Raw genomic sequence first — 24,835 nt, 5'->3', positions numbered from 1 at the left:
AGATCCCAATGACCCAGAAATCTGAACTCCTGCCCCCTGTACCAACTCTTCAGCCACGCATTCGTCTGCCATAACTTCTTGTTCTTCTGTCTCGTGGCACAGGCAGCAATCCCAAGATTACTACCCTTGAGGTCCTTCTTCTAACTTCTTTCCTCGCTCCCCATATTCCTTCTTCAGGACCTCATCCCTACTCCTATCTATGTCATTGATCCCCATGTGGACCACAACATCTGGCTGCTCACCCTCTCTCCTGAGAATACTGAGAACTCGATCCAAGATATCGCAGATCCTGGCACCAGGGAGGCAACAGACCATCCGGGATTCTTGATCTCTCCCATAGAACCTCTTATCTGTCCCCCTTACTATTGAATCCCCTATCACTGCTGCTCTTCTCTTTTCCCTCCTTCCTCTCTGAGCTGAGGGTCCAGTCTCGATGCCAGAGACAGGAGCCTCTAGACCGAAAGGCAAAAGAGCAAAATGTAGGTCAGGTGGCATCTATTTCAATGAAGCTCGGTTATAAGCTCAAGGAACAACAATTCAATCATTTCAGGTAACTATCCTTTCTAACTTTTATCTGAGCTGGCCGGTTCTCATGTCATATTGTAACTTTAGCTCAATGTCATGTTCCGCAAATGCTTCTCGACCTGCTTGCTCTTCCAGTGTTCTCTTATTTCAAACTTCCACTTCTGCAATATTTACAGTAACATATTTTTCAGAAATATTTAAAAGCAGTCAAAAATATGTTCTGATTTGCCTCCTATCAAAGTCCATCGGCCTTCCAGGAATGGGCCTGGAATAGTGTGGTACGTGCCTGATCATTGTGGCCACCTTACCCAATGCCCAGATGTGGAGGTTTAGCTTTTTTGGCTTTACAGAGATGGGGACAATGAAATGACTGCACATTCCATCTTCCTTTCGGCAGAATGAAGGCCAAAGCCCACCCATTCACTTCTGTCAGAGATTCTGTCTCCCTGTGTCCAATTTCATCTTCATTTGCCGAGTCTGGTGTATTTCGAATGACCTTTGGAAAGCTCCCAGCATAGTGCCAAAAGAAATGTCCGCATTTCTAACTGCAGTCTAGCCTCTGCAAACATCACCAGGCCACCCCAGTATACAGTACATCCCTTAGACCAATAATTTCTTCATAATTACTGAACCAAGTCATGCATGTTGAACGTTCATACCATCCTGCTCTACACTAGAACTCGAACTTGCTGACTTGCATAATTTCATCCTTACTTGCAAGCTGTCTAGAGGTTTTACTTCGACTGATGAACTTCAGGGTCCAGATGAAGGCTCTCAGCTCAAATCATCAACGTCCTTTTTCTCTCCACAGATGCTAACTGACCCACTAAGTTCCTCCTGCACTTTTATTTGTTGGTTGGTCCAAATTCCCACATCTGTAGTCTCTTGCATCTCCAGAGATCTTACTTTTTGGTGAAGTAATTAACAGCATAAAAAGGATAATATAAATGCAAACTGTTCTGTAAAACTTCATGTTATACTTTTGCCCTGCCTCAGCAGAGCTGTTTAATAAATCCATCCCTATACTTGCTAAATTAGTGCAGGAACAATTGGAAAATCTGGCACATTCAGGTCTTCAGGTGCCAAACTAGCAGCATTTCTGGACTGTCGGGTGTTATCACTGTTTAATCTCCAGCACCCTTTTAATTCACTTTTATTTAAGGTGTTATAGAGTGGCGTGAATTTTGCAGTGAAGAAGGTAAGTTTTAATGGAAAACGGGGCCGCATTGAGTTCAGTGAAGCAGGGAATCAGGACCCTGGTTTATCACAGAGTGCATGGTGTGTCAAAAGAGAGTGGGAATCAGTGTTCAGTGAGCCCAGATGCTGAATCATTGAGATTTATGAAAAATGTAAGAGTGCATTTTTTGGAGTTTAGTACAGTAACATTTGCTGGCTATGTCATTCACCTGAGTCTGAGCAAATACTTGCACGCAGCTGGGCCTATGATGTAGAACAACAGCAACACAGTCATTGGAGTAAAACTGTATCAATAAAGTGAATTTGATCTCAGTTTAAAGCAAGTGGAAATGTTATAACTTCGTATCACTGAAGTTGCGTGGGTGGCTTTTCCTTTGCACAGCATCCTTCCTATCTGACATCGATCAGTTATCTCTCAGTCTGGCTCTGCTGAGCTGGGCAGGTTCTGGTCACAGTGACAGATAACCCTGAGGCTCAGAGTTGCAAGTTGTTGAAATGAACATTGTCACAGTCAAATATTCCTGCAACAGAGTTAAGGTTTTTCTGGTGCTTCAGCTACTGAAGCAGTGTAGAACTTGTGTTTTGAGTTCTACTTTTAATGCAATGAATCATCTATAATCAACTGATCTTCAGAAAGATTTAAGTATTTGCTTTCATTTGCTGACTTGGTCTAAGTGCTGTGGGTGTCTCAGTTTCCTTGTCTCCACCATATCTGTTTTTGAGATGAGCCTTTTCTATGACGTCTTCCTTTTTCAGAGAACAGAGCTTCTTTTGCCACCCACCCCCCTTTCCTGTTGATGGAACCATCACTAGAATCTCTATTTCCCAGATCTGTTTTTACCCCACCTTCCCGCAGGCAGAAAAGGGATAAAGCTCCCCTGCCCTTGTTCATCTGGCACATCATTCTTTAAAGTTCCCAACACCAGCCACCTCTTTACTCCTCATCCCTTTCTGCTTTCTGCAAGAACCACTCTCTGTAAGCTCCTTGTCCGTTCATCCCACTCTCCCCCTCCCCAGGCATTTTCTCTTGCACCCGTCCCTCTCCACCATCCAGGGCCCAAAACAGCCCTTCCAAATGGAGGCAGTCACTCACATGCATCTCCTACAAGTTGTCATTTTCATTGTCATTTCGACCGTAACTGCTGGTACAGTACATAGTAAAAATGAGACAACGTTTTTCAGGACCATAGTGTTACATGACACAGTACAAAAACTAGACTGAACTGCGTAAAAATACAACACAGAGAGAAAAAAAACACTATACTAGACTAGACCTACCCAGGTCTACAAACATCTTTCCTCTATCTTTCAGTCCAGTATTAACTCAAAATGATCATTGTCCATTTCCCTCCATAGATGCTGCCTGACCCGTTGAATTTCTCAAGCAAGTTGTTACTAGTGACTCTTACTGATTGATTGACATACAGCTTGGAACAGGTCTTCAAACCACACTGCCCAGCAGTTCTCCCCCGCCCCCCCCCCACTTAATCCTAGTCTAATCACGAAACTATTTACAATGACCAATTAATCTACCTACTGGTACGTCTTTAGTATGTGGGAGGACACTGGAGCACTTGGAGGAAACCCACGCCATCATGGAGAGAACGTATAAGCTCTTTACAGGCAGTAGTGGGAATTGATCCCCGGTTGCTGGTAGTGTAAAGGGTTGTGCTAACCATGATACTTCCGTGTACTACTCTTCCTCAGATTGTTTGTTTGCCTTTCCAATTTTGTGCTAAAGGAGTTGAATGCTCTGTGTGCCTTGGATTCTATTTTTTTTAAATTTAGAGATGCAGCACATTAAAAGGCCCCTCTGGACCAACGAGCCCACACTGCCCTATGACACCCGTGTGACCAAGTAACCTACCTACCGGTACGTCTTTGGAATATGGGAGGACATCAGGGCACACAGAGGAAACCATGTGGTACAAGTTCCTTATAGACAGCGGCAGGAAATGGACCCGGGTCACCACCACTGCAACAGCATTATATAACCACTACGCTACCATACTGCTCCTATGCCCAGATCTTAGTTCCTGGGGAGAAATGATCAGCAGGTGGAATTAATGGCTTTGTGGCCAAGTTTGCAGCAGACACGAAGGCAGTTGGAGGAGCAGGCGGTCTGCAGAATGGGCAAAGAAATGGCAGCTGTGTATGGTCATGCACTGTGGTAGAAGGAATAAAGGTGTAAACCATTTGCCAAATGGGAGAAAATTCAGAAACCAGACATGCAAAGGAACTTGGGAGTCCTCATGCAGGATTCCCTAAAGGTTAACTTGCAACTTGAGTCGGTGGTGAGGAAGGCAAGTGCAATGTCAGCATTCATTTTGAGACAACTAGAATATAAAAGCAAGGATGTAATGCTGAGGATTTATAAACATTGGTCAGACTGCACTCGGGAGTACTGTGAGTAATTTTGGGCCCCATATCTAATAAAGGATGTACTGGTATTGGAGAGGGTCCAGAGGAGGTTCATGAGAACGACCACTTATAAAAGGGTTAATGTATGAGGAGTGTTTGGCTCTGGCCCTGTTCTTGCTGGAGTTTAGAAGAATGAGGGGTATCTCATTGAAACCTATTGAATATTGAAAAGCTTGGATAGAGTGCATAAAGAGAGGATGTTTCCTTTAGTGGGGGAGTCTAGGACCAGAGGGCACCGCCTCAGAATAGAAGGATGTCCCTTTAAAACAGAGATGAGGAGTAGGTTTTTTTTATCCAGGGAGTGGTGAATCTGCAGAATTCATTGCCACAGACAGCTCTTAAGTCCAGATCATTTGGTATTTTAACCCTTACATACTTTTCATATTCTATACATTCACAATATAATCCAGGTCAATTTTGACCCGGCCCAAGAATCTCATTATAACTGGTGTCTATACCAAATTTTGAACCACAGATCTACTTAGAATGTATAAATAGCCTATCTGATATTAATAAATCAGTGATTAATCCTTAATTAATGTTTCAGAGATCTAAAATCCATTTCAATAGTTACGGGTCAAATTTGACCTGGAATAGCCTCAATGTACAAAAACTTGTAGTACCTGTACAAAAGTATAAAATTTTTAATTATTTTCATTTTTGTGCATTTTGGATCACTTTAGGAAAAGTCATCATATTTTGGCTAAAAAAAATGGCATTAAGGGTATTTTTACTGCTGTCAAATGTCAAAACAGGTCAAACTTGACCGGAACAGTATGTAAGGGTTAAATCTGAGGTTGATAGGTTTTAAAGGCATTAAAATTTATGGGGAGAAGGCAGGAGAATGGGGTTGAGAGAGCTGATAAATTAGCCATGATGGAATGGTGGAGCAGACTCAAAGAGCCAAATGGCCTCATTCTGCTCCCAGGTCTTGTGCTCTTGCCTCACAGTAGCAGCTGGATTTTGTTTTCTGTCAGCAGGACCACCTCTAAAGACTTCTCTTTAATGAGTACAAGGTACAGTGTAAGGCAGGAAATGCAATATTCCAGAAAGACTCAAGTCGACCAAGTGTCTTTCCTGCTTTTCAGTGGTTTAGCTTTTAGAAACAATCACTCACCAATGTAACTCCTGGTACACATCTACAAAGTCATGAAATAGTTGATGGCATTTTGCAGCTTCTTGACGTAAGAAAGAAAGAAAGAAAATACAACCATAATCAATGGGGAGGGTGTGGTGGGCATGATGAAGAGCTAGGGATTCTAAAATCATCACTTTGGTTCTGACCCGTGGAATGTACGCAACACTCGTTTGCGGCGCTTGCCCATACTCAGAAAAGAGTCACCAAAGCTCACTCATGTTCAGCACACACATTCTCATGAAAAAAGGTAATTCACCTGGTAATAACCCCTTAAATAGATCATAAGATGCAGGGGGAGGCTTAGACCAGTTGACTCATTGAGTCTGCTCCACCATTTGATCATAGTTGGATTATTTTCCCTCTTAACCCCACTCTGCTGCCTTCTCCCTGTAATCATTTATGCCTTACTAATTAAAAACCTATCAAACTCTACTTCAAACATACCCAATGAATTGTGCCCCCACCATCTGTGGTAATGAATTTCAGATTCACCACCCTCTGGGTAAAGAAATTCCTTCTCATCTCTGTTCTAAAGAGACCTCCAACTGAATAGTGACTGAAAGGGTTAACAGAGCAATGAGGTGAGGAGTAGTCAAGAGAGAGCAAGGGTGAAAGGTCACGTATGGTTTGTCCTTTAGGCCAGGCAAACCACAGGAAACAGGAGAATAAAAGGACTTCTAAAACTGTTAACACAGCAACAAGGAGTTTTTGACCAGCTGGACAATTTCAGCCTCTCAAGAGGCATTAAATATGAATAACTAATGATAAGTTATCTGGCCTTGTGGGGTTCGAAGATGTATATTCTATACTAAAACCTGCTCTGATTTAAAACCTCAACTATTTGTAACTCAGTGGAAAAGCCTGCATACTGTTTGTCCATATGCATGTGGATAGATTGCTTGCATCTTAACGTTTTTGCATTATGTATTGACTGTGCTGTGTTCAACACCCCCAGCGTAGATTTTGTTAAAGAATTCTGGGTTGAGCCTCCCCGATTAACCTTTTGGTGGAACTCAGTTGACCTTTGCTCACACCAAAGGATCTTCTGTGTTTATTTTGTCCCGCAAAGCACTTAACATAGAAAATACTTTTGAAACGTAGCTGCAATTGTCAAGATAAAGAAAATATAAAATGGAGATAAAATATAACAGTTGTTAATGGCAACTGGTTCATCTTCTAGAAATGTCAACTAAGATGGGGAGAGCCCCTAGCTCATTGCATTTGTTCAGTGGAATCTTTAATGCTCTGAATTATGTGAGCAGGCATGTGGACTATTGTTTTAAAATTATATATTAAAAATTAACCTTATTGAATACAAGGTACTGGATGTCAGCCAGGATCGCATTTGAATTTTGGAGTGTGACATCAATCCTTCTGAAGTGAGAATGAGACAAGCCAGACTATTTCCCACTGGCATCTTTCCCAATTCTGATGAGGCAGCCTAAACCTAAAACATTAACTCTGTACCTCCTTATCTGATGGTAACAGTGAGAAAAGGGCATGCCCTGGGTCCAAAAACCAAAACATTAACTCTGTTTCCCTTTCCACATATCTTCCTGACCTGCTGAGTTTGTTTTTTGTTCAGGTTTCTAAGTGCTGCAGTTTTTGTGATTTTTTTTATTTATCAAAAATGAGTTCTTGATCACTGTATTTTAGATAGAAATTATTGTTCCTTTATCTTTATTTTCATGAAATATCCCCACTGTCAATAAACTTTCCTTGATTTGTATTTTTACTTTCAGATTTCACGGACATTCAGACTCACAAAGGAGGGGAAATTGGAGCAAACTGTTTTCATGGCAACTGATAAACAACCTCTGTTGCAGCATCTGCATGTAACCTATACACACAGTTCCTAACAAGGTGTATGTAATGTAAGATGTTAATGAGGTACAAATGCTTTCCATTTACAGTGTAGCCTCATTATGTTGGAATTTTACACATGGGCATTTAGAATTGATTGTTTGACCACAGGAATGGAATTTACTATCTGTTGTGTTCATTTTACAAAATAGGGAATGTCTCCTGATTTTATGCCTCATCCTTATGAGGGGATGACCTTTGAAAGATTGTTGAACAATTGTAAAATCTTTCTATTGAGTTGATGGCAAGAAGTGGCAATCAGAGAAACTTGTGTGATGTTTTTGCCTCATCTTCCCAGACAAATAATATTTTATGTACTGTTCACTAGTTAAAAATCAGGTGATCAATAGATAACTTGGTATCAGGCAATCTTGTACTGCTAGGTTACATCTGTCACATTGAAGCTCTCTTTTAATTGACGTTCATTCTGGGCTTTTTTGTGGGTCTCGCTCCAGGTCACACACAAGGTCTCAAAATGAGGAACTGGTATTGCACTCATCTACTCAATACATAATTATGCTTCACAAATAGATTCCACTACTCCCAAGCATGTAATCTAGATGGACTCCATTGCTGGCAATAACAGAAACTACCTTAGCCCCATCAGGTGAAAGGATGAAGTTGCTTCTCATCTCAGTGCTAAATGGTTATCCTCTTGTTTTGAGGCTGTGTCCTCTAGCTTTAGATGCCCCAGTCAGAGGAAGCTGCACCTTTCATCCACTGTGTGAAGTCCAATATGATTGTTTTGTATGTTTTAATGAAATCGTCTCTCATTTCTAAACTCTGGAGAATACAGGATCACCGCGTAATATTCCTTCATGGGGCAATTTTCCTGTTCCTGACACCCTAGTCTCAGCCATTCCTGGGATCAATCTGGTGACCTTGTTTGGCCTCCTCTGCCATTATTATATCCACCCTTTGGGAGATCAAACCTATGCACAATAGTCCAAGTGCAGTTTCAACAGGGCCTGATATGGAGCTGATCCTTTGAGGACATCACCTCATTAATGTATCAATCATTACAAAGCTTGAAAATTACTAATGAGAGATAAGGCCATATTAGGCACCTCAGTAAGTTTCTTTATAATCCATAGGATGTTTATTATGTTGTTAAGATAACGTTACCAATGTAATGTATGTTCAGGGTCTAGTGATAAAGTGCCTTTTTCTTCAATTGACTCATTCCCTGGGGGAAGATGCTGCCATGGTGATGCAAGCTTGACACCGAAGACTGGTTTGCAAGTGAAAAAAATCATGAATAGGTTTAACATAAGTGGGAACAATTCTGAGCTAGAGAATCCTTACTGGAACTTGGAGTGGTCAGCACAAGTAACAATTCATACTTTCTTGTGTAAATAAATATCTACAAACTATTGTCTCTAGAATGTTGTAATGTAATAACATGATTCAAATAATGCAGCACAGTAGTACAACCCCAGTGACCTTGATTCAATTCTACCACTGTCTGTAAAGTGCTTGTACATTCTCCCTGTGACCGCTGGGGTTAGTAGGTCAATTAATCACATGAGTGTAATTGGCAAACTTGCATGTGGGTAAGCTGATTTAGAAAACCAAGATCTCTATGCATACAAGTTACTAAAAGCCAGTGTAAATGTACAAAAAGTAATGAAGCAAGCTTATGAAATGTTGGCTTTCTCTTCAAGGGTAAAATTCAAAAACTGAAAATGCTGGAAATATTCAGTGGATTAGGCAACTCTTGTGGAGGGAGAAATAGAGTTAACATTTCACTTTCATGTTTATCAAGTGTGTATTAAGTTGTAGTGATGGGAGGGAGTGGTGAAGGGGGAAAGGTAAGTTTGCAACTTAAACTATGTTTGACTTTCACTTTTAGCTGTTCTGATAAAATGTGGCAAACCTGAACATTAATTTTGTTCCCCTCTCCATGGATGCTGCCTGACCTGCTGTGTATTTTCTGTTTAGTTTCTATTCCAGCATTCTGACATTTGCATTTTTTTTTGTTTTTGAAAAGATTGTTACCTTGATCACACCTTATCAATGTTTGGCAGATTTGAGTAACTGATGCCATGGTTAAAAGGTTTACATTTATTAAACTGGGCTGCATTACTTTTGTCTTGTGAGTTTAGAAATTTTTAAGGTAATAATTTTAAATACCTTAAAATTAAGGGATTAGATGGGATAGGTAGAAAGAATAGTAGGGAAATTCTCAGTGAATGGAAATATTTTTCTGCATGCTGGATTTCAGTGCTTCAAAAGGCTATCAGAGTCAAGGCAGGGGATTTTGGGTAAGGGTAGTGAAGAGCAGGTAGCAAAGATGGGTTAGTGAGTATGTTATACAGTAAATCTTCAATAATCCAGCACACTTTGGACTTTGGTGCTGGACTGGCAAAATTTCTGGACTATAGCATTTAACTGGAATGGTCATTACCTCTCAACCATCAAGCTCTTGAACCAAAGGGGATAACTTCAGTCAATTTCACTTGCCGCATCATTGAAATGTTCCCACAACCTACGGACTCACTTTTAGTGACGCTTCATCTCATGTTCTCAATATCTATTGTTTATTTATTTACAATTATTTCTTTCTTTCTTAGATTTGCAGTTGTTTGTCTTTTGCACACTGGTTGAATACCCAAGTTACTACAGTCTTTCTTTGATTCTGTTATAGTTATTATTCTATTATGGATTTATTGAGTATGCCTACAAGAAAATGGATCTCAGGGTTGTATATGGTAACATGTATTTTGACAATAAATTTACTTTGAATTTAATACTCCAACATACTTTAAATTTTCTACTTTTATGGATGCTTCAGTAGATCACATTAAATTTTGCAGCTAGCTAAAAGAGGAAAAAGACCCTGGTGTTTTAAAGGGTGCCTGGGAACCAGGAACAGTTAACCTTGTGCCAACCCATCAATATTTCCAAATGATCCTATAACAGATTACAGGATATTTTTGTGTATTGAATTAAATGGTTTAAGAAACTTGAGGGAGGCACATAGAGAATTAAACCTCTGTTAAATGTATCCACTTGGATTAGTGAAGAACATTTCAAACCTTGATCCAAGAGTACTGGTTTTGTATTCCCATCGTTTGTTTCACATAATATACGAACTACCTATACCTTAATCATCTCTACAACATTCCTTGGGGTGGTCTTCCTGTCTTGTGTTATTTAAATGGAGCAGAACTTTGTAATACAAAGGGATTTGGTGCTGCTGGTACATGAAGCACAGAGTCAGCATATAGGGATAACAACTAGAAATGAAATTTTGTCCCTTATTCAGCAGGGTATGGAGTTTAAATATCAAGAAACCAGGGCCCCAGTGCATTACAGGGAACAAAGGAACTGGCACCCAATGAGCCAGATGTCAAGTCAGTGAGTATTGGATTCTCTAGACCTTTTTCAGAGAGCATCTGTTTAGAGACACAGAAGGGACCGAAGGTGCTGGAAATCCGAGAGCAGCACAAAACGCTGGAGAAGTTTGGCAGGTCTGGGAGCCTCCAGCCTCCATGGAGGGAGTCGATGTTTTGGGCTGAGACCTTCATTGGGTTAATATGTTATGAGCTTATTGTTAACTTCAGGAAGGGGAAGGAGAGTGAACATTGGGGATCAGCAGTGGAAAGCATCAGCAGCTTTAAATTCCTGCGAGTTAACATTGAATTACCTGTCCTGGGCCCAGCATATAAATCTTTAATTATAAGGAAAGCGCACTAGCATCTTTAATTTCTTGGGAGGTTAAGGAGGTTCAGCTTGTCTTCAAATACTATCAAACTTCTACAGATGTACTGTTGAAAGCATCTGATTTGCTTGTTGTAAAGTGTCCCGTGATTAGGCTAGACTCAGTGGTTTGCTGGTGGCGCAGCTTGAAGGGATGTAAAGGCTTAATCTCTGCTCTATCTCTAAATAAATAATCACATCGGGGTCTAATATGGCAATTTGAATACTCAAGAATGTAAGAAGTTACAATGTAAGTAGTGGATTCTGCCAATGTATCATGGGCACATTCCTCCCTATTATTCGTGGTATCTAGACGAGGCAACAAGACTACATCATCCAAGACTCCCACAGTCTGAGCCATACCATCTTTTTGCAACAGCCATTGAGCAGGAAATGCAGAAGCCTGAAGTTCCCCACCATCAGGTTCAGGAACAGCTCCTTCCCTTCAATCATTCGGTTCTTGAACAAACTGTCAAAACCCTAATCACCAGTTTAGCAAACTAGAGTCAATTTTAAAAGAAAATGGATTTTTAAATTCTAATTGTTTCCTTGTAATATTGTTTATTTTTCTTGTGAATGCTGCTTGTTTTCATATGGCTGTGATGCTGCTGCATTTTTTCCATTGGCCCTGTGCATTACCTGTACTTGTATAAATGACAAACTCGATATTGACTTTGCTATGTAAATTTGTGGTTTGTTTCTGGTTCTACATCCTTTGCTGATTAGATTTACCTTTGGGGCAGTTAAACAATTTTGTATCAGCTGTTAACCTTGTCCCTCCCTCAATTTCATCGTGTTGGCTATAATATGTGACAGCCTTGCATTGGCCAAACATGGAGCCTCACTCAGGAATTAACTGCTTTCTATTCATTTAACCATGAATATGATGCCTAGTTCTTAAAATATCTTCAACTTCACATGAACCTGAAACCTCTTATGGCATTAAAAATTGCTTTTCAGAACAAAACTTTAGAGTTTTCTTGCAGATTGTGAGACTGAGATTGTGATTCGGATTTATTTGTCATGCACACAGTGAAAAGCATCCTGTTTGTTAACAGCCACTGCACCTGAAGATGTGTTGGTTGTAGCCTTTAACTGTTGCCTTAGATTCTGGCACCAGTGTAGCATTCCCACAATATTCAGCAGAACAACACAAGCAACAAGAAGAAAACAAAACAGCAGCATCAAATCAAACCTCATTCCTACCTTTCCACCCAAGTAGGCCCCCAATTCCCACCTTCCCACCCAAGCAGGCCCCCAATTCCCACCTGCCCACCCAAGCAGGCCCCCAATTCCTATTCCCACCCAAACAGGCCCCCAATTCCTACCTTCCCACCCAAACAGGCCCCCAATTCCTACCTTCCCATCCAAACAGGCACCCAATTCCCACCTTCCCACCCAAGCAGGCCCCCAATTCCCACCTTCCCACCCAAACAGGCCCCCAATTCCCACGTTCCCACCCAAACAGGCCGCCAATTCCTACCTTCCCACCCAAGCAGGCCCCCAATTCCTACCTTCCCACCCAAACAGGCCCCCAATTCCTACATTCCCACCCAAACAGGCTCCCAATTCCTACCTTCCCACCCGAGCAGACCCCCCAATTCCTAACTTCCCACCCGAGCAGACCCCCCAATTCCTACCTTCCCACCCGAGCAGACTCCCAATTCCTACCTTCCCACCCAAACAGGCCCCCAATTCCTACCTTCCCACCCGAGCAGACCCCCAATTCCTACCTTCGCACCCAGACAGGCCCCCAATTCCTACCTTCCCACCCAAACAGGCCCCCAATTCCTACCTTCCCACCCAAACAGGCCCCCAATTCCTACCTTCCCACCCGAACAGACCCCCAATTCCTACCTTCCCACCCAAGCAGGCCCCTAATTCCTACCTTCCCACCCAAGCATGCCCCCAATTCCTACCTTCCAACCCAAGCAGGCCCCCAATTCCTACCTTCCCATTCAAACAGGCCCCCAATTCCCACCTTCTCACCCGAGCAGGCCCCCAATTGCCACCTTCCCACCCAAGCAGGCCCCCAATTCCTACCTTCCCACCCAAGCAGGCCCCCAATTCCCACCTTCCCACCCAAACAGTCCCCCAATTCCTACCTTCCCACCCAAACAGCCCCCAATTGCTACCTTCCCAGTCAAGCAGGACCCCAATTCCTATCTTCCCACCCAATCAGGCCCCCAATTCCTACCTTCCCACACAAACAGGCCCCCAATTCCTACCTTCCCACCCAAACAGGCCCCCAATTCCTACCTTCCCACCCAAACAGGCCGCCAATTCACACCTTCCCATCCAAACAGGCCGCCAATTCCTACCTTCCCATCCAAACAGGCCCCCAATTCCTACCTTCCCAGTCAATCAGGCCCCCAATTCCCACCTTCACACCCAAACAGGCCCCCAATTCCTACCTTCCCACCCAAACAGGCCCCCAATTCCTACCTTCACACCCAAACAGGCCGCCAATTCCTACCTTCCCATCCAAACAGGCCGCCAATTCCTACCTTCCCACCCAAACAGGCCCCCAATTCCTACCTTCCCACCCAAGCAGGCCCCCAATTCCTACCTTCCCAGTCAAACAGGCCCCCAATTCCCACCTTCACACCTAAACAGGCCCCCAATTCCTACCTTCGCAGTCAAGCAGGCCCCCAATTCCTACTTTCCCACCCAAACAGGCCGCCAATTCCCACCTTCCCACCCAAGCAGGACCCCAATTCCCACCTTCCCACCCAAACAGGCCCCCAATTCCTACCTTCCCACCCAAGCAGGCCCACAATTCCTACCTTCCCACCCAAACAGGCCCCCAATTCCTACCCTCCCAGTCAAGCAGGCCCCCAATTCCTACCATCCAACCCAAGCAGGCCCCCAATTCCTACCTTCCCACACAAACAGGCCCCCAATTCCTACCTTCCCACCCAAACAGGCCCCCAATTGCCACCTTCCCACCCAAACAGGCCGCCAATTCCAACCTTCCCATCCAAACAGGCCCCCAATTCCTACCTTCCCAGTCAAGCAGGCCCCCAATTCCTACCTTCCCAGTCAAGCAGCCCCCAATTCCTACTTTCCCACCCAAACAGGCCGCCAATTCCCACCTTCTCACCCAAGCAGGCCCCCAATTCCCACCTTCCCACCCAAGCAGACCCCCAATTCCTACCTTCCCACCCAAACAGGCCCCCAATTCCTACCTTCCCACCCAAACAGGCCCCCAATTCCTACCTTCCCACCCAAGCAGGCCCCCAATTCCCACCTTCCCACCCAAGCAGGCCCCCAATTCCCACCTTCCCACCCAAGCAGAGCCCCAATTCCTACCTTCCCACCCAAACAGGCCCCCAATTCCTACATTCCCATCCAAACAGGCACCCAATTCCCACCTTCCCACCCAAACAGGCCCCCCAATTCCTACCTTCCCATCCAAACAGGCCCCCAATTCCCACCTTCCCATCCAAACAGGCACCCAATTCCTACCTTCCCATCCAAACAGGCCCCCAATTCCCACCTTCCCACCCAAACAGACCCCCAATTCCTACCTTCCCATCCAAACAGGCCCCCAATTCCTACCTTCCCACCCAAACAGGCCCCCAATTCCTACCTTCCCACCCAAACAGGCCCCCAATTCCCACCTTCCCACCCAAACAGGCCCCCAATTCCGACCTTCCCATCCAAACAGGCCCCCAATTCCTACCTTCCCACCCAAACAGGCCCCCAATTCCTACCTTCCCACCCAAACAGGCCCCCAATTCCTACCTTCCCATCCAAACAGGCCCCCAATTCCTACCTTCCCATCCAAACAGGCCCCCAATTCTTACCTTCCCACCCAAACAGGCCGCCAATTCCTACCTTCCCACCCTAACAGGCCCCCAATTCCTACCTTCCCAGTCAAGCAGGCCCCCAATTCCTACCTTCCCAGTCAAGCAGGCCCCCAATTCCTACCTTCCCATCCAAACAGGTCCCCAATTCCTACCTTCCCATCCAAACAGGCCCCCAGTACCTACCTCTCCAGTCAAGCAGGTCCCCAATTCCTACCTTCCCATCCAAACAGGCCCCCAATTCCTACCTTCCCATCCAAACAGGCACCGAATTCCCACCTTCCCACCCAAACAGGCCCCCAATTCCTACCTTCCCAGTCAAGCAGGCACCCAATTCCTACTTTCCCACCCAAACAGGCACCCAATTCCCACCTTCCCACCCAAACAGGCCCCCAATTCCTACCTTCCCAGTCAAGCAGGCCCCCAATTCCTACCTTCCCATCCAAACAGGCCCCCAATTCCTACCTTCCCATCCAAACAGGAACCCAATTCCCACCTTCCCACCCAAACAGGCCCCCAATTCCTACCTTCCCAGTCAAGCAGCCACCCAATTCCTACTTTCCCACCCAAACAGGCACCCAATTCCCACCTTCCCACCCAAACAGGCCCCCAATTCCCACCTTCCCACCCAAACAGGCCCCCAATTCCCACCTTCACACCCAAACAGGCCCCCAATTCCCACCTTCCCAGTCAAGCAGGCCCCCAATTCCTACCTTCCCACCCAAACAGGCCCCCAATTCCTACCTTCCCAGTCAAGCAGGCCCCCAATTCCCACCTTCCCACCCAAACAGGTCCCCAATTCATACCTTCCCACACAAACAGGCCCCCAATTCCTACCTTCCCATCCAAACAGGCCCCCAATTCCTACCTTCCCACCCAAACAGGCCCCCAATTCCCACCTTCCCAACCAAACAGGCCCCCAGTTACTACCTTCCCACCCAAACAGGCTCCCAATTCCTACCTTCCCATCCAGACAGGCCCCCAATTCCTACCTTCCCACCCAAACAGGCCCCCAATTCCTACCTTCCCACCCAAAGAGGCCCCCAATTCCTACCTTCCCACTCAAACAGGCCCCCAGTTACTACCTTCCCACCCAAACCGGCTCCCAATTCCTACCTTCCCATCCAGACAGGCCCACAATTCCTACCTTTCCACCCAAGCAGGCCCTCAATTCCCACCTTCCCCCCGAAGCAGGCCCCCAATTCCCACCTTCCCACCCAAGCAGGCCCCTAATTCCCACCTTCCCACCCAAGCAGGCCCCCAATTCCCACCTTCCCACCCAAGCAGGCCCCCAATTCCCACGTTCCCACCCAAACAGACCCCCAATTCCTACCTTTCCACCCAAGCAGGCCCCCAATTCCTACCTTCCCACCCAAACAGGCCCCCAGTTACTACCTTCCCACCCAAACAGGCTCCCAATTCTTACCTTCCCATCCAGACAGGCCCCCAATTCCTACCTTCCCATCCAGACAGGCCCCCAATTCCTACCTTCCCACCCAAACAGGCTCCCAATTCCTACCTTCCCATCCAGACAGGCCCCCAATTCCTACCTTCCCACCCAAACAGGCCCCCAATTCCTACCTTCCCACCCAAAGAGGCCCCCAATTCCTACCTTCCCACCCAAACAGGCCCCCAGTTACTACCTTCCCACCCAAACAGGCTCCCAATTCCTACCTTCCCATCCAGACAGGCCCACAATTCCTACCTTTCCACCCAAGCAGGCCCTCAATTCCCACCTTCCCCCCGAAGCAGGCCCCCAATTCCCACCTTCCCACCCAAGCAGGCCCCTAATTCCCACCTTCCCACCCAAGCAGGCCCCCAATTCCCACCTTCCCACCCAAGCAGGCCCCCAATTCCCACGTTCCCACCCAAACAGGCCCCCAATTCCTACCTTTCCACCCAAGCAGGCCCCCAATTCCTACCTTCCCACCCAAACAGGCCCCCAGTTACTACCTTCCCACCCAAACAGGCTCCCAATTCTTACCTTCCCATCCAGACAGGCCCCCAATTCCTACCTTCCCATCCAAACAGGCACCCAATTCCCACCTTCCCACCCAAACAGGCACCCAATTCCTACCTTCCCATCCAAACAGACCCCCAATTCCTACCTTTCCACCCAAGCAGGCCCTCAATTCCCACCTTCCCCCACAAGCAGGCCCCCAATTCCCACCTTCCCAACCAAGCGGACCCCCATTTCCCACCTTCCCACCCAAGCAGGCCCCCAATTCCCACCTTCCCACCCAAACAGGCCCCCAATTCCCACCGGCCCACCCAAGCAGAAACCCAATTCCCACCTTCCCACCCAAGCAGGCCCCCAATTCCCACCTTCCCACCCAAGCAGACCCCCAATTCCTACCTCCCCAGTCAAGCAGGCCCCCAATTCCTACCTTCCCACCTAAACAGGCCCACAATTCCTACCTTCCCACCCAAACAGGCCGCCAAATCCTACTTTCCCACCCAAACAGGCCGCCAATTCCTACCTTCCCACCCAAACAGGCTCCCAATTCCTACCTTCCCTCCCAAACAGGCCCCCAATTGCTACCTTCCCACCCAAACAGGCCCCCAATTCCTACCTTCCCATCCAAACAGGCCCCCAATTCCTACCTTCTCACCCAAACAGGCCGCCAATTCCTACCTTCACATCCAAACAGGCCCCCAATTCCTACCTTCCCACCCAAACAGGCCCCCAATTCCTACCTTCCCACCCAAACAGGCCCCCAATTCCTTCCTTCCCACCCAAACAGGCCCCCAATTCCTACCTTCCCACCCAAACAGGCCCCCAATTCCTACCTTCCCATCCAAACAGGCCCCCAATTCCTACCTTCCCACCCAAACAGGCCCCCAATTGCCACCTTCCCACCCAAACAGGCCGCCAATTCCCACCTTCCCATCCAAACAGGCCCCCAATTCCTACCTTCCCAGTCAAGCAGGCCCCCAATTCCTACCTTCCCAGTCAAGCAGGCCCCCAATTCCTACTTTCCCACCCAAACAGGCCGCCAATTCCCACCTTCTCGCCCAAGCAGGCCCCCAATTCCCACCTTCCCACCCAAGCAGACCCCCAATTCCTACCTTCCCACCCAAACAGGCCCCCAATTCCTACCTTCCCACCCAAGCAGGCCCCCAATTCCCACCTTCCCACCCAAGCAGGCCCCCAATTCCCACCTTCCCACCCAAGCAGGCCCCCAATTCCTACCTTCCCACCCAAACAGGCCCCCAATTCCTACCTTCCCATCCAAACAGGCACCCAATTCCCACCTTCCCACCCAAACAGGCCCCCAATTCCTACCTTCCCATCCAAACAGGCCCCCAATTCCCACCTTCCCATCCAAACAGGCACCCAATTCCTACCTTCCCATCCAAACAGGCCCCCAATTCCCACCTTCCCACCCAAACACGCCCGCAATTCCTACCTTCCCACCCAAACAGGCTCCCAATTCCTACCTTCCCATCCAGACAGGCCCCCAATTCCTACCTTCCCATCCAAACAGGCACCCAATTCCCACCTTCCCACCCAAACAGGCACCCAATTCCTACCTTCCCATCCAAACAGACCCCCAATTCCTACCTTTCCACCCAAGCAGGCCCTCAATTCCCACCTTCCCCCCCAAGCAGGCCCCCAATTCCCACCTTCCCACCCAAGCAGGCTCCCAATTCCTACCTTCCCACCCAAACAGGCCCCCAATTCCTACCTTCCCACCCAAACAGGCCCCCAATTCCTACCTCCCCAGCCAAGCAGACCCCCAATTCCTACCTCCCCAGTCAAGCAGGCCCCCAATTCCTACCTTCCCATCCAGACAGGCCCCCAATTCCTACCTTACCATCCAAACAGGCCCCCAATTCCCACCTTCCCACCCAAACAGGCTCCCAATTCCTACCTTCCCACCCAAACAGGCCCCCAATTCCTACCTTCCCACCCAAACAGGCCCCCAATTCCTAACTCCCCAGCCAAGCAGACCCCCAATTCCTACCTCCCCAGTCAAGCAGGCCCCCAATTCCTACCTTCCCACCTAAACAGGCCCCCAATTCCTACCTTCCCACCCAAACAGGCCCCCAATTCCTACTTTCCCACCCAAACAGGCCGCCAATTCCTACCTTCCCACCCAAACAGGCTCCCAATTCCTACCTTCCCTCCCAAACAGGCCCCAAATTGCTACCTTCCCACCCAAACAGGCCCCCAATTCCTACCTTCCCATCCAAACAGGCCCCCAATTCCTACCTTCCCACCCAAACAGGCCGCCAATTCCTACCTTCACATCCAAACAGGCCCCCAATTCCTACCTTCCCACCCAAACAGGCCCCCAATTCCTACCTTCCCACCCAAACAGGCCCCCAATTCCTTCCTTCCCACCCAAACAGGCCCCCAATTCTTACCTTCCCACCCAAACAGGCCCCCAATTCCTACCTTCCCATCCAAACAGGCCCCCAATTCCTACCTTCCCACCCAAACAGGCCCCCAGTTGCCACCTTCCCACCCAAACAGGCCGCCAATTCCCACCTTCCCATCCAAACAGGCCCCCAATTCCTACCTTCCCAGTCAAGCAGGCCCCCAATTCCTAACTTCCCAGTCAAGCAGGCCCCCAATTCCTACTTTCCCACCCAAACAGGCCGCCAATTCCCACCTTCTCACCCAAGCAGGCCCCCAATTCCCACCTTCCCACCCAAGCAGACCCCCAATTCCTACCTTCCCACCCAAACAGGCCCCCAATTCCTACCTTCCCACCCAAGCAGGCCCCCAATTCCCACCTTCCCACCCAAGCAGGCCCCCAATTCCCACCTTCCCACCCAAGCAGGCCCCCAATTCCTACCTTCCCACCCAAACAGGCCCCCAATTCCTACCTTCCCATCCAAACAGGCACCCAATTCCCACCTTCCCACCCAAACAGGCCCCCAATTCCTACCTTCCCATCCAAACAGGCCCCCAATTCCCACCTTCCCATCCAAACAGGCACCCAATTCCTACCTTCCCATCCAAACAGGCCCCCAATTCCCACCTTCCCACCCAAACACGCCCCCAATTCCTACCTTCCCACCCAAACAGGCTCCCAATACCTACCTTCCCATCCAGACAGGCCCCCAATTCCTACCTTCCCATCCAAACAGGCACCCAATTCCCACCTTCCCACCCAAACAGGCACCCAATTCCTACCTTCCCATCCAAACAGACCCCCAATTCCTACCTTTCCACCCAAGCAGGCCCTCAATTCCCACCTTCCCCCCCAAGCAGGCCCCCAATTCCCACCTTCCCACCCAAGCAGGCTCCCAATTCTTACCTTCCCACCCAAACAGGCCCCCAATTCCTACCTTCCCACCCAAACAGACCCCCAATTCCTACCTCCCCAGTCAAGCAGGCCCCCAATTCCTACCTTCCCATCCAGACAGGCCCCCAATTCCTACCTTACCATCCAAACAGGCACCCAATTCCCACCTTCCCACCCAAACAGGCTCCCAATTCCTACCTTCCCTCCCAAACAGGCCCCCAATTCCTACCTTCCCACCCAAACAGGCCCCCAATTCCTACCTTCCCATCCAAACAGGCCCCCAATTCCTACCTTCCCACCCAAACAGGCCGCCAATTCCTACCTTCACATCCAAACAGGCCCCCAATTCCTACCTTCCCACCCAAACAGGCCCCCAATTCCTACCTTCCCACCCAAACAGGCCCCCAATTCCTTCCTTCCCACCCAAACAGGCCCCCAATTCCTACCTTCCCACCCAAGCAGGCCCCCAATTCCCACCTTCCCACCCAAGCAGGCCCCCAATTCCCAACTTCCCACCCAAGCAGGCCCCCAATTCCTACCTTCCCACCCAAACAGGCCCCCAATTCCTACCTTCCCTCCCAAACAGGCACCCAATTCCCACCTTCCCACCCAAACAGGCCCCCAATTCCTACCTTCCCATCCAAACAGGCCCCCAATTCCCACCTTCCCATCCAAACAGGCACCCAATTCCTACCTTCCCATCCAAACAGGCCCCCAATTCCCACCTTCCCACCCAAACACGCCCCCAATTCCTACCTTCCCACCCAAACAGGCTCCCAATTCCTACCTTCCCATCCAGACAGGCCCCCAATTCCTACCTTCCCATCCAAACAGGCACCCAATTCCCACCTTCCCACCCAAGCAGGCCCTCAATTCCCACCTTCCCCCCCAAGCAGGCCCCCAATTCCCACCTTCCCACCCAAGCAGGCTCCCAATTCCTACCTTCCCACCCAAACAGGCCCCCAATTCCTACCTTCCCACCCAAACAGGCCACCAATTCCTACCTCCCCAGCCAAGCAGACCCACAATTCCTACCTCCCCAGTCAAGCAGGCCCCCAATTCCTACCTTCCCATCCAAACAGGCCCCCAATTCCTACCTTCCCACCCAAACAGGCCGCCAATTCCTACCTTCACATCCAAACAGGCCCCCAATTCCCACCTTCCCACCCAAACACGCCCCCAATTCCTACCTTCCCACCCAAACAGGCTCCCAATTCCTACCTTCCCATCCAGACAGGCCCCCAATTCCTACCTTCCCATCCAAACAGGCACCCAATTCCCACCTTCCCACCCAAACAGGCACCCAATTCCTACCTTCCCATCCAAACAGACCCCCAATTCCTACCTTTCCACCCAAGCAGGCCCTCAATTCCCACCTTCCCCCCCAAGCAGGCCCCCAATTCCCACCTTCCCACCCAAGCAGGCTCCCAATTCCTACCTTCCCACCCAAACAGGCCCCCAATTCCTACCTTCCCACCCAAACAGACCACCAATTCCTACCTCCCCAGCCAAGCAGACCCACAATTCCTACCTCCCCAGTCAAGCAGGCCCCCAATTCCTACCTTCCCATCCAAACAGGCCCCCAATTCCTACCTTCCCACCCAAACAGGCCGCCAATTCCTACCTTCACATCCAAACAGGCCCCCAATTCCTACCTTCCCACCCAAACCGGCCCCCAATTCCTACCTTCCCACCCAAACAGGCCCCCAATTCCTTCCTTCCCACCCAAACAGGCCCCCAATTCCTACCTTCCCACCCAAACAGGCCCCCAATTCCTACCTTCCCATCCAAACAGGCCCCCAATTCCTACCTTCCCACCCAAACAGGCCCCCAATTCCTACCTTCCCACCCAAGCAGTCCCCCAATTCCCACCTTCCCACCCAAGCAGGCCCCCAATTCTCACCTTCCCACCCAAACAGGCCCCCAATTCCCAACTTCCCACCCAAGCAGGCCCCCAATTCTCACCTTCCCACCCAAACAGGCCCTCAATTCCTACCTTCCCATCCAAGCAGGCCCCCAATTCCCACTTTCCCACCCAAGCAGGCCCCCAATTCCCACCTTCCCACCCAAACAGGCCCCCAATTCGTACCTCCTCACCCAAACAGGCCCCCAATTCCTACCTTCCCACCCAAGCAGGCCCCCAATTCCCACATTCCCACCCAAGCAGGCACCCAATTCCTACCTTCCCATCCAAACAGACCCACAATTCCTACCTTTCCACCCAAGCAGGCCCTCAATTCCCACCTTCCCCCCCAAGCAGGCCCCCAATTCCCACCTTCCCAACCAAGCGGACCCCCATTTCCCACCTTCCCACCCAAGCAGGCCCCCAATTCCCACCTTCCCACCCAAACAGGCCCCCAATTCCCACCTTCCCACCCAAGCAGAAACCCAATTCCCACCTTCCCACCCAAGCAGAAACCCAATTCCCACCTTCCCACCCAAGCAGGCCCGCAATTCCCACCTTCCCACCCAAGCAGGCTCCCAATTCCTACCTTCCCACCCAAACAGGCCCCCAATTCCTACCTTCCCACCCAAACAGGCCCTCAATTCCTACCTCCCCAGCCAAGCAGACCCCCAATTCCTACCTCCCCAGTCAAGCAGGCCCCCAATTCCTACCTTCCCACCCAAACAGGCCCCCAATTCCTACTTTCCCACCCAAACAGGCCGCCAATTCCTACCTTCCCACCCAAACAGGCCGCCAATTCCTACCTTCACATCCAAACAGGCCCCCAATTCCTACCTTCCCACCCAAACAGGCCCCCAATTCCTACCTTCCCACCCAAACAGGCCCTCAATTCCTTCCTTCCCACCCAAACAGGCTCCCAATTCCTACCTTCCCATCCGAACAGGCCCCCATTTCCCACCTTCCCACCCAAGCAGGCCCCCAATTCCCACCTTCCCACCCAAACAGGCCCCCAATTCCCACCTTCCCACCCAAGCAGAACCCCAATTCCCACCTTCCCACCCAAGCAGGCCCCCAATTCCCACCTTCCCACCTAAACAGGCCCCCAATTCCTACCTTCCCATCCAAACAGGCCCCAAATTCCTACCTTCCCATCCAAACAGGCCCCCAATTCCTACCTTCCCACCCAAACAGGCCCCCAATTCCTACCGTCCCACCCAAACAGGCCCCAATTCCCACCTTCCCACCCAAACAGGCCCCAATTCCTACCTTCCCACCCAAACAGGCCCCCAATTCCTACCTTCCCACCCAAGCAGGCCCCCAATTCCCACCTTCCCACCCAAGCAGAAACCCAATTCCCACCTTCCCACCCAAGCAGAAACCCAATTCCCACCTTCCCACCCAAGCAGGCCCCCAATTCCCACCTTCCCACCCAAGCAGGCTCCCAATTCCTACCTTCCCACCCAAACAGGCCCCCAATTCCTACCTTCCCACCCAAACAGGCCCCCAATTCCTACCTCCCCAGCCAAGCAGACCCCCAGTTCCTACCTCCCCAGTCAAGCAGGCCCCCAATTCCTACCTTCCCACCCAAACAGGCCCCCAATTCCTACTTTCCCACCCAAACAGGCCACCAATTCCTACCTTCCCACCCAAACAGGCCGCCAATTCCTACCTTCACATCCAAACAGGCCCCCAATTCCTACCTTCCCACCCAAACAGGCCCCCAATTCCTACCTTCCCACCCAAACAGGCCCCCAATTCCTTCCTTCCCACCCAAACAGGCTCCCAATTCCTACCTTCCCACCCAAACAGGCCCCCAATTCCTACCTTCCCATCCAAACAGGCCCCCAATTCCTACCTTACCACCCAAACAGGCCCCCAATTCCTACCTTCCCACCCAAGCAGGCCCCTAATTCCCACCTTCCCTCCCAAGCAGGCCCCCAATTCTCAGCTTCCCACCCAAACAGGCCCCCAATTCCGACATTCCCACCCAAGCAGGCCCCCAATTCGTACCTCCTCACCCAAACAGGCCCCAAATTCCTACCTTCCCATCCGAACAGGCCCCCATTTCCCACCTTCCCACCCAAGCAGGCCCCCAATTCGCACCTTCAAACCCAAACAGTCCGCCAATTCCCACCTTCCCACCCAAACAGGCCCCCAATTCCTACCTTCCCACCCAAACAGGCCCCCAATTCCTACCTCCCCAATCAAGCAGGCCCCCAATTCCTACCGTTCCACCCAAACAGGCCCCCAATTCCTACTTTCCCACCCAAGCAGGGCCCCAATTCCTACCACCCCAATCAAGCAGGCCCCCAATTCCTACTTTTCCACCCAAACAGGCCCCCAATTCCTACTTTCCCACCCAAACAGGCCCCTAATTCCTACCTTCCCACCCAAACAGGCCCCCAATTCCTAACTTCCCACCCAAACAGGCCCCCAATTCCTACCTTCCCACCCAAGCGGACCCCCAATTCCTACCTTCCCACCCAAACAGGGCCCCAATTCCTACCTTCCCACCCAAACATGCCCCCAATTCCTACCTTCCCACCCAAGCGGACCCCCAATTCCTACCTTCCCACCCAAGCGGACCACCAATTCCCACCTTCCCACCTATGCAGGCCCCCAATTCCCACATTCCCACCCAAGCAGGCCCCCAATTCCCACCTTCCCACCCAAGCAGGCCCCCAATTCCTACCTTCCCATCCAAACAGGCCACCAATTCCTACCTTCCCACCCAAACAGGCCCCCAATTCCTACCTTCCCATCCGAACAGGCCCCCATTTCCCACCTTCCCACCCAAGCAGGCCCACAATTCCTACCTCCCCAATCAAGCAGGCCCCCAATTCCCACCTTCCCACCCAAACAGGCCCCCAATTCCTACCTTCCCATCCAAACAGGCCCCCAATTCCTACCTTCCCACCCAAACAGGCCCCCAATTGCCACCTTCCCACCCAAACAGGCCGCCAATTCCCACCTTCCCATCCAAAGAGGCCCCCAATTCCTACCTTCCCAGTCAAGC

The 24,835-nt window shown here is 49.4% G+C and overlaps 1 protein-coding gene across 1 annotated transcript in view; it reads left to right on the top strand.

The window, feature by feature from the left end:
* The window catches only part of thap4 (THAP domain containing 4), a 59,127-nt gene extending 49,231 nt beyond the window's left edge, over positions 1-9,896 (top strand). The window contains exon 5 of the mRNA XM_059951115.1: positions 7,024-9,896. Within this exon, the coding sequence (XP_059807098.1) occupies positions 7,024-7,140 (117 nt within the window). The 3' untranslated portion in view covers positions 7,141-9,896. The remainder of the gene's footprint in view (positions 1-7,023) is intronic.
* Positions 9,897-24,835: the final 14,939 nt, after the last annotated feature.

Source organism: Hypanus sabinus, chromosome 2, assembly GCF_030144855.1.
Source record: "Hypanus sabinus isolate sHypSab1 chromosome 2, sHypSab1.hap1, whole genome shotgun sequence".
Lineage (NCBI taxonomy): Eukaryota > Metazoa > Chordata > Chondrichthyes > Myliobatiformes > Dasyatidae > Hypanus > Hypanus sabinus.
Note: the sequence above shows the minus strand (reverse complement) of the source record. Positions and strands in the feature narration are given on the sequence as shown.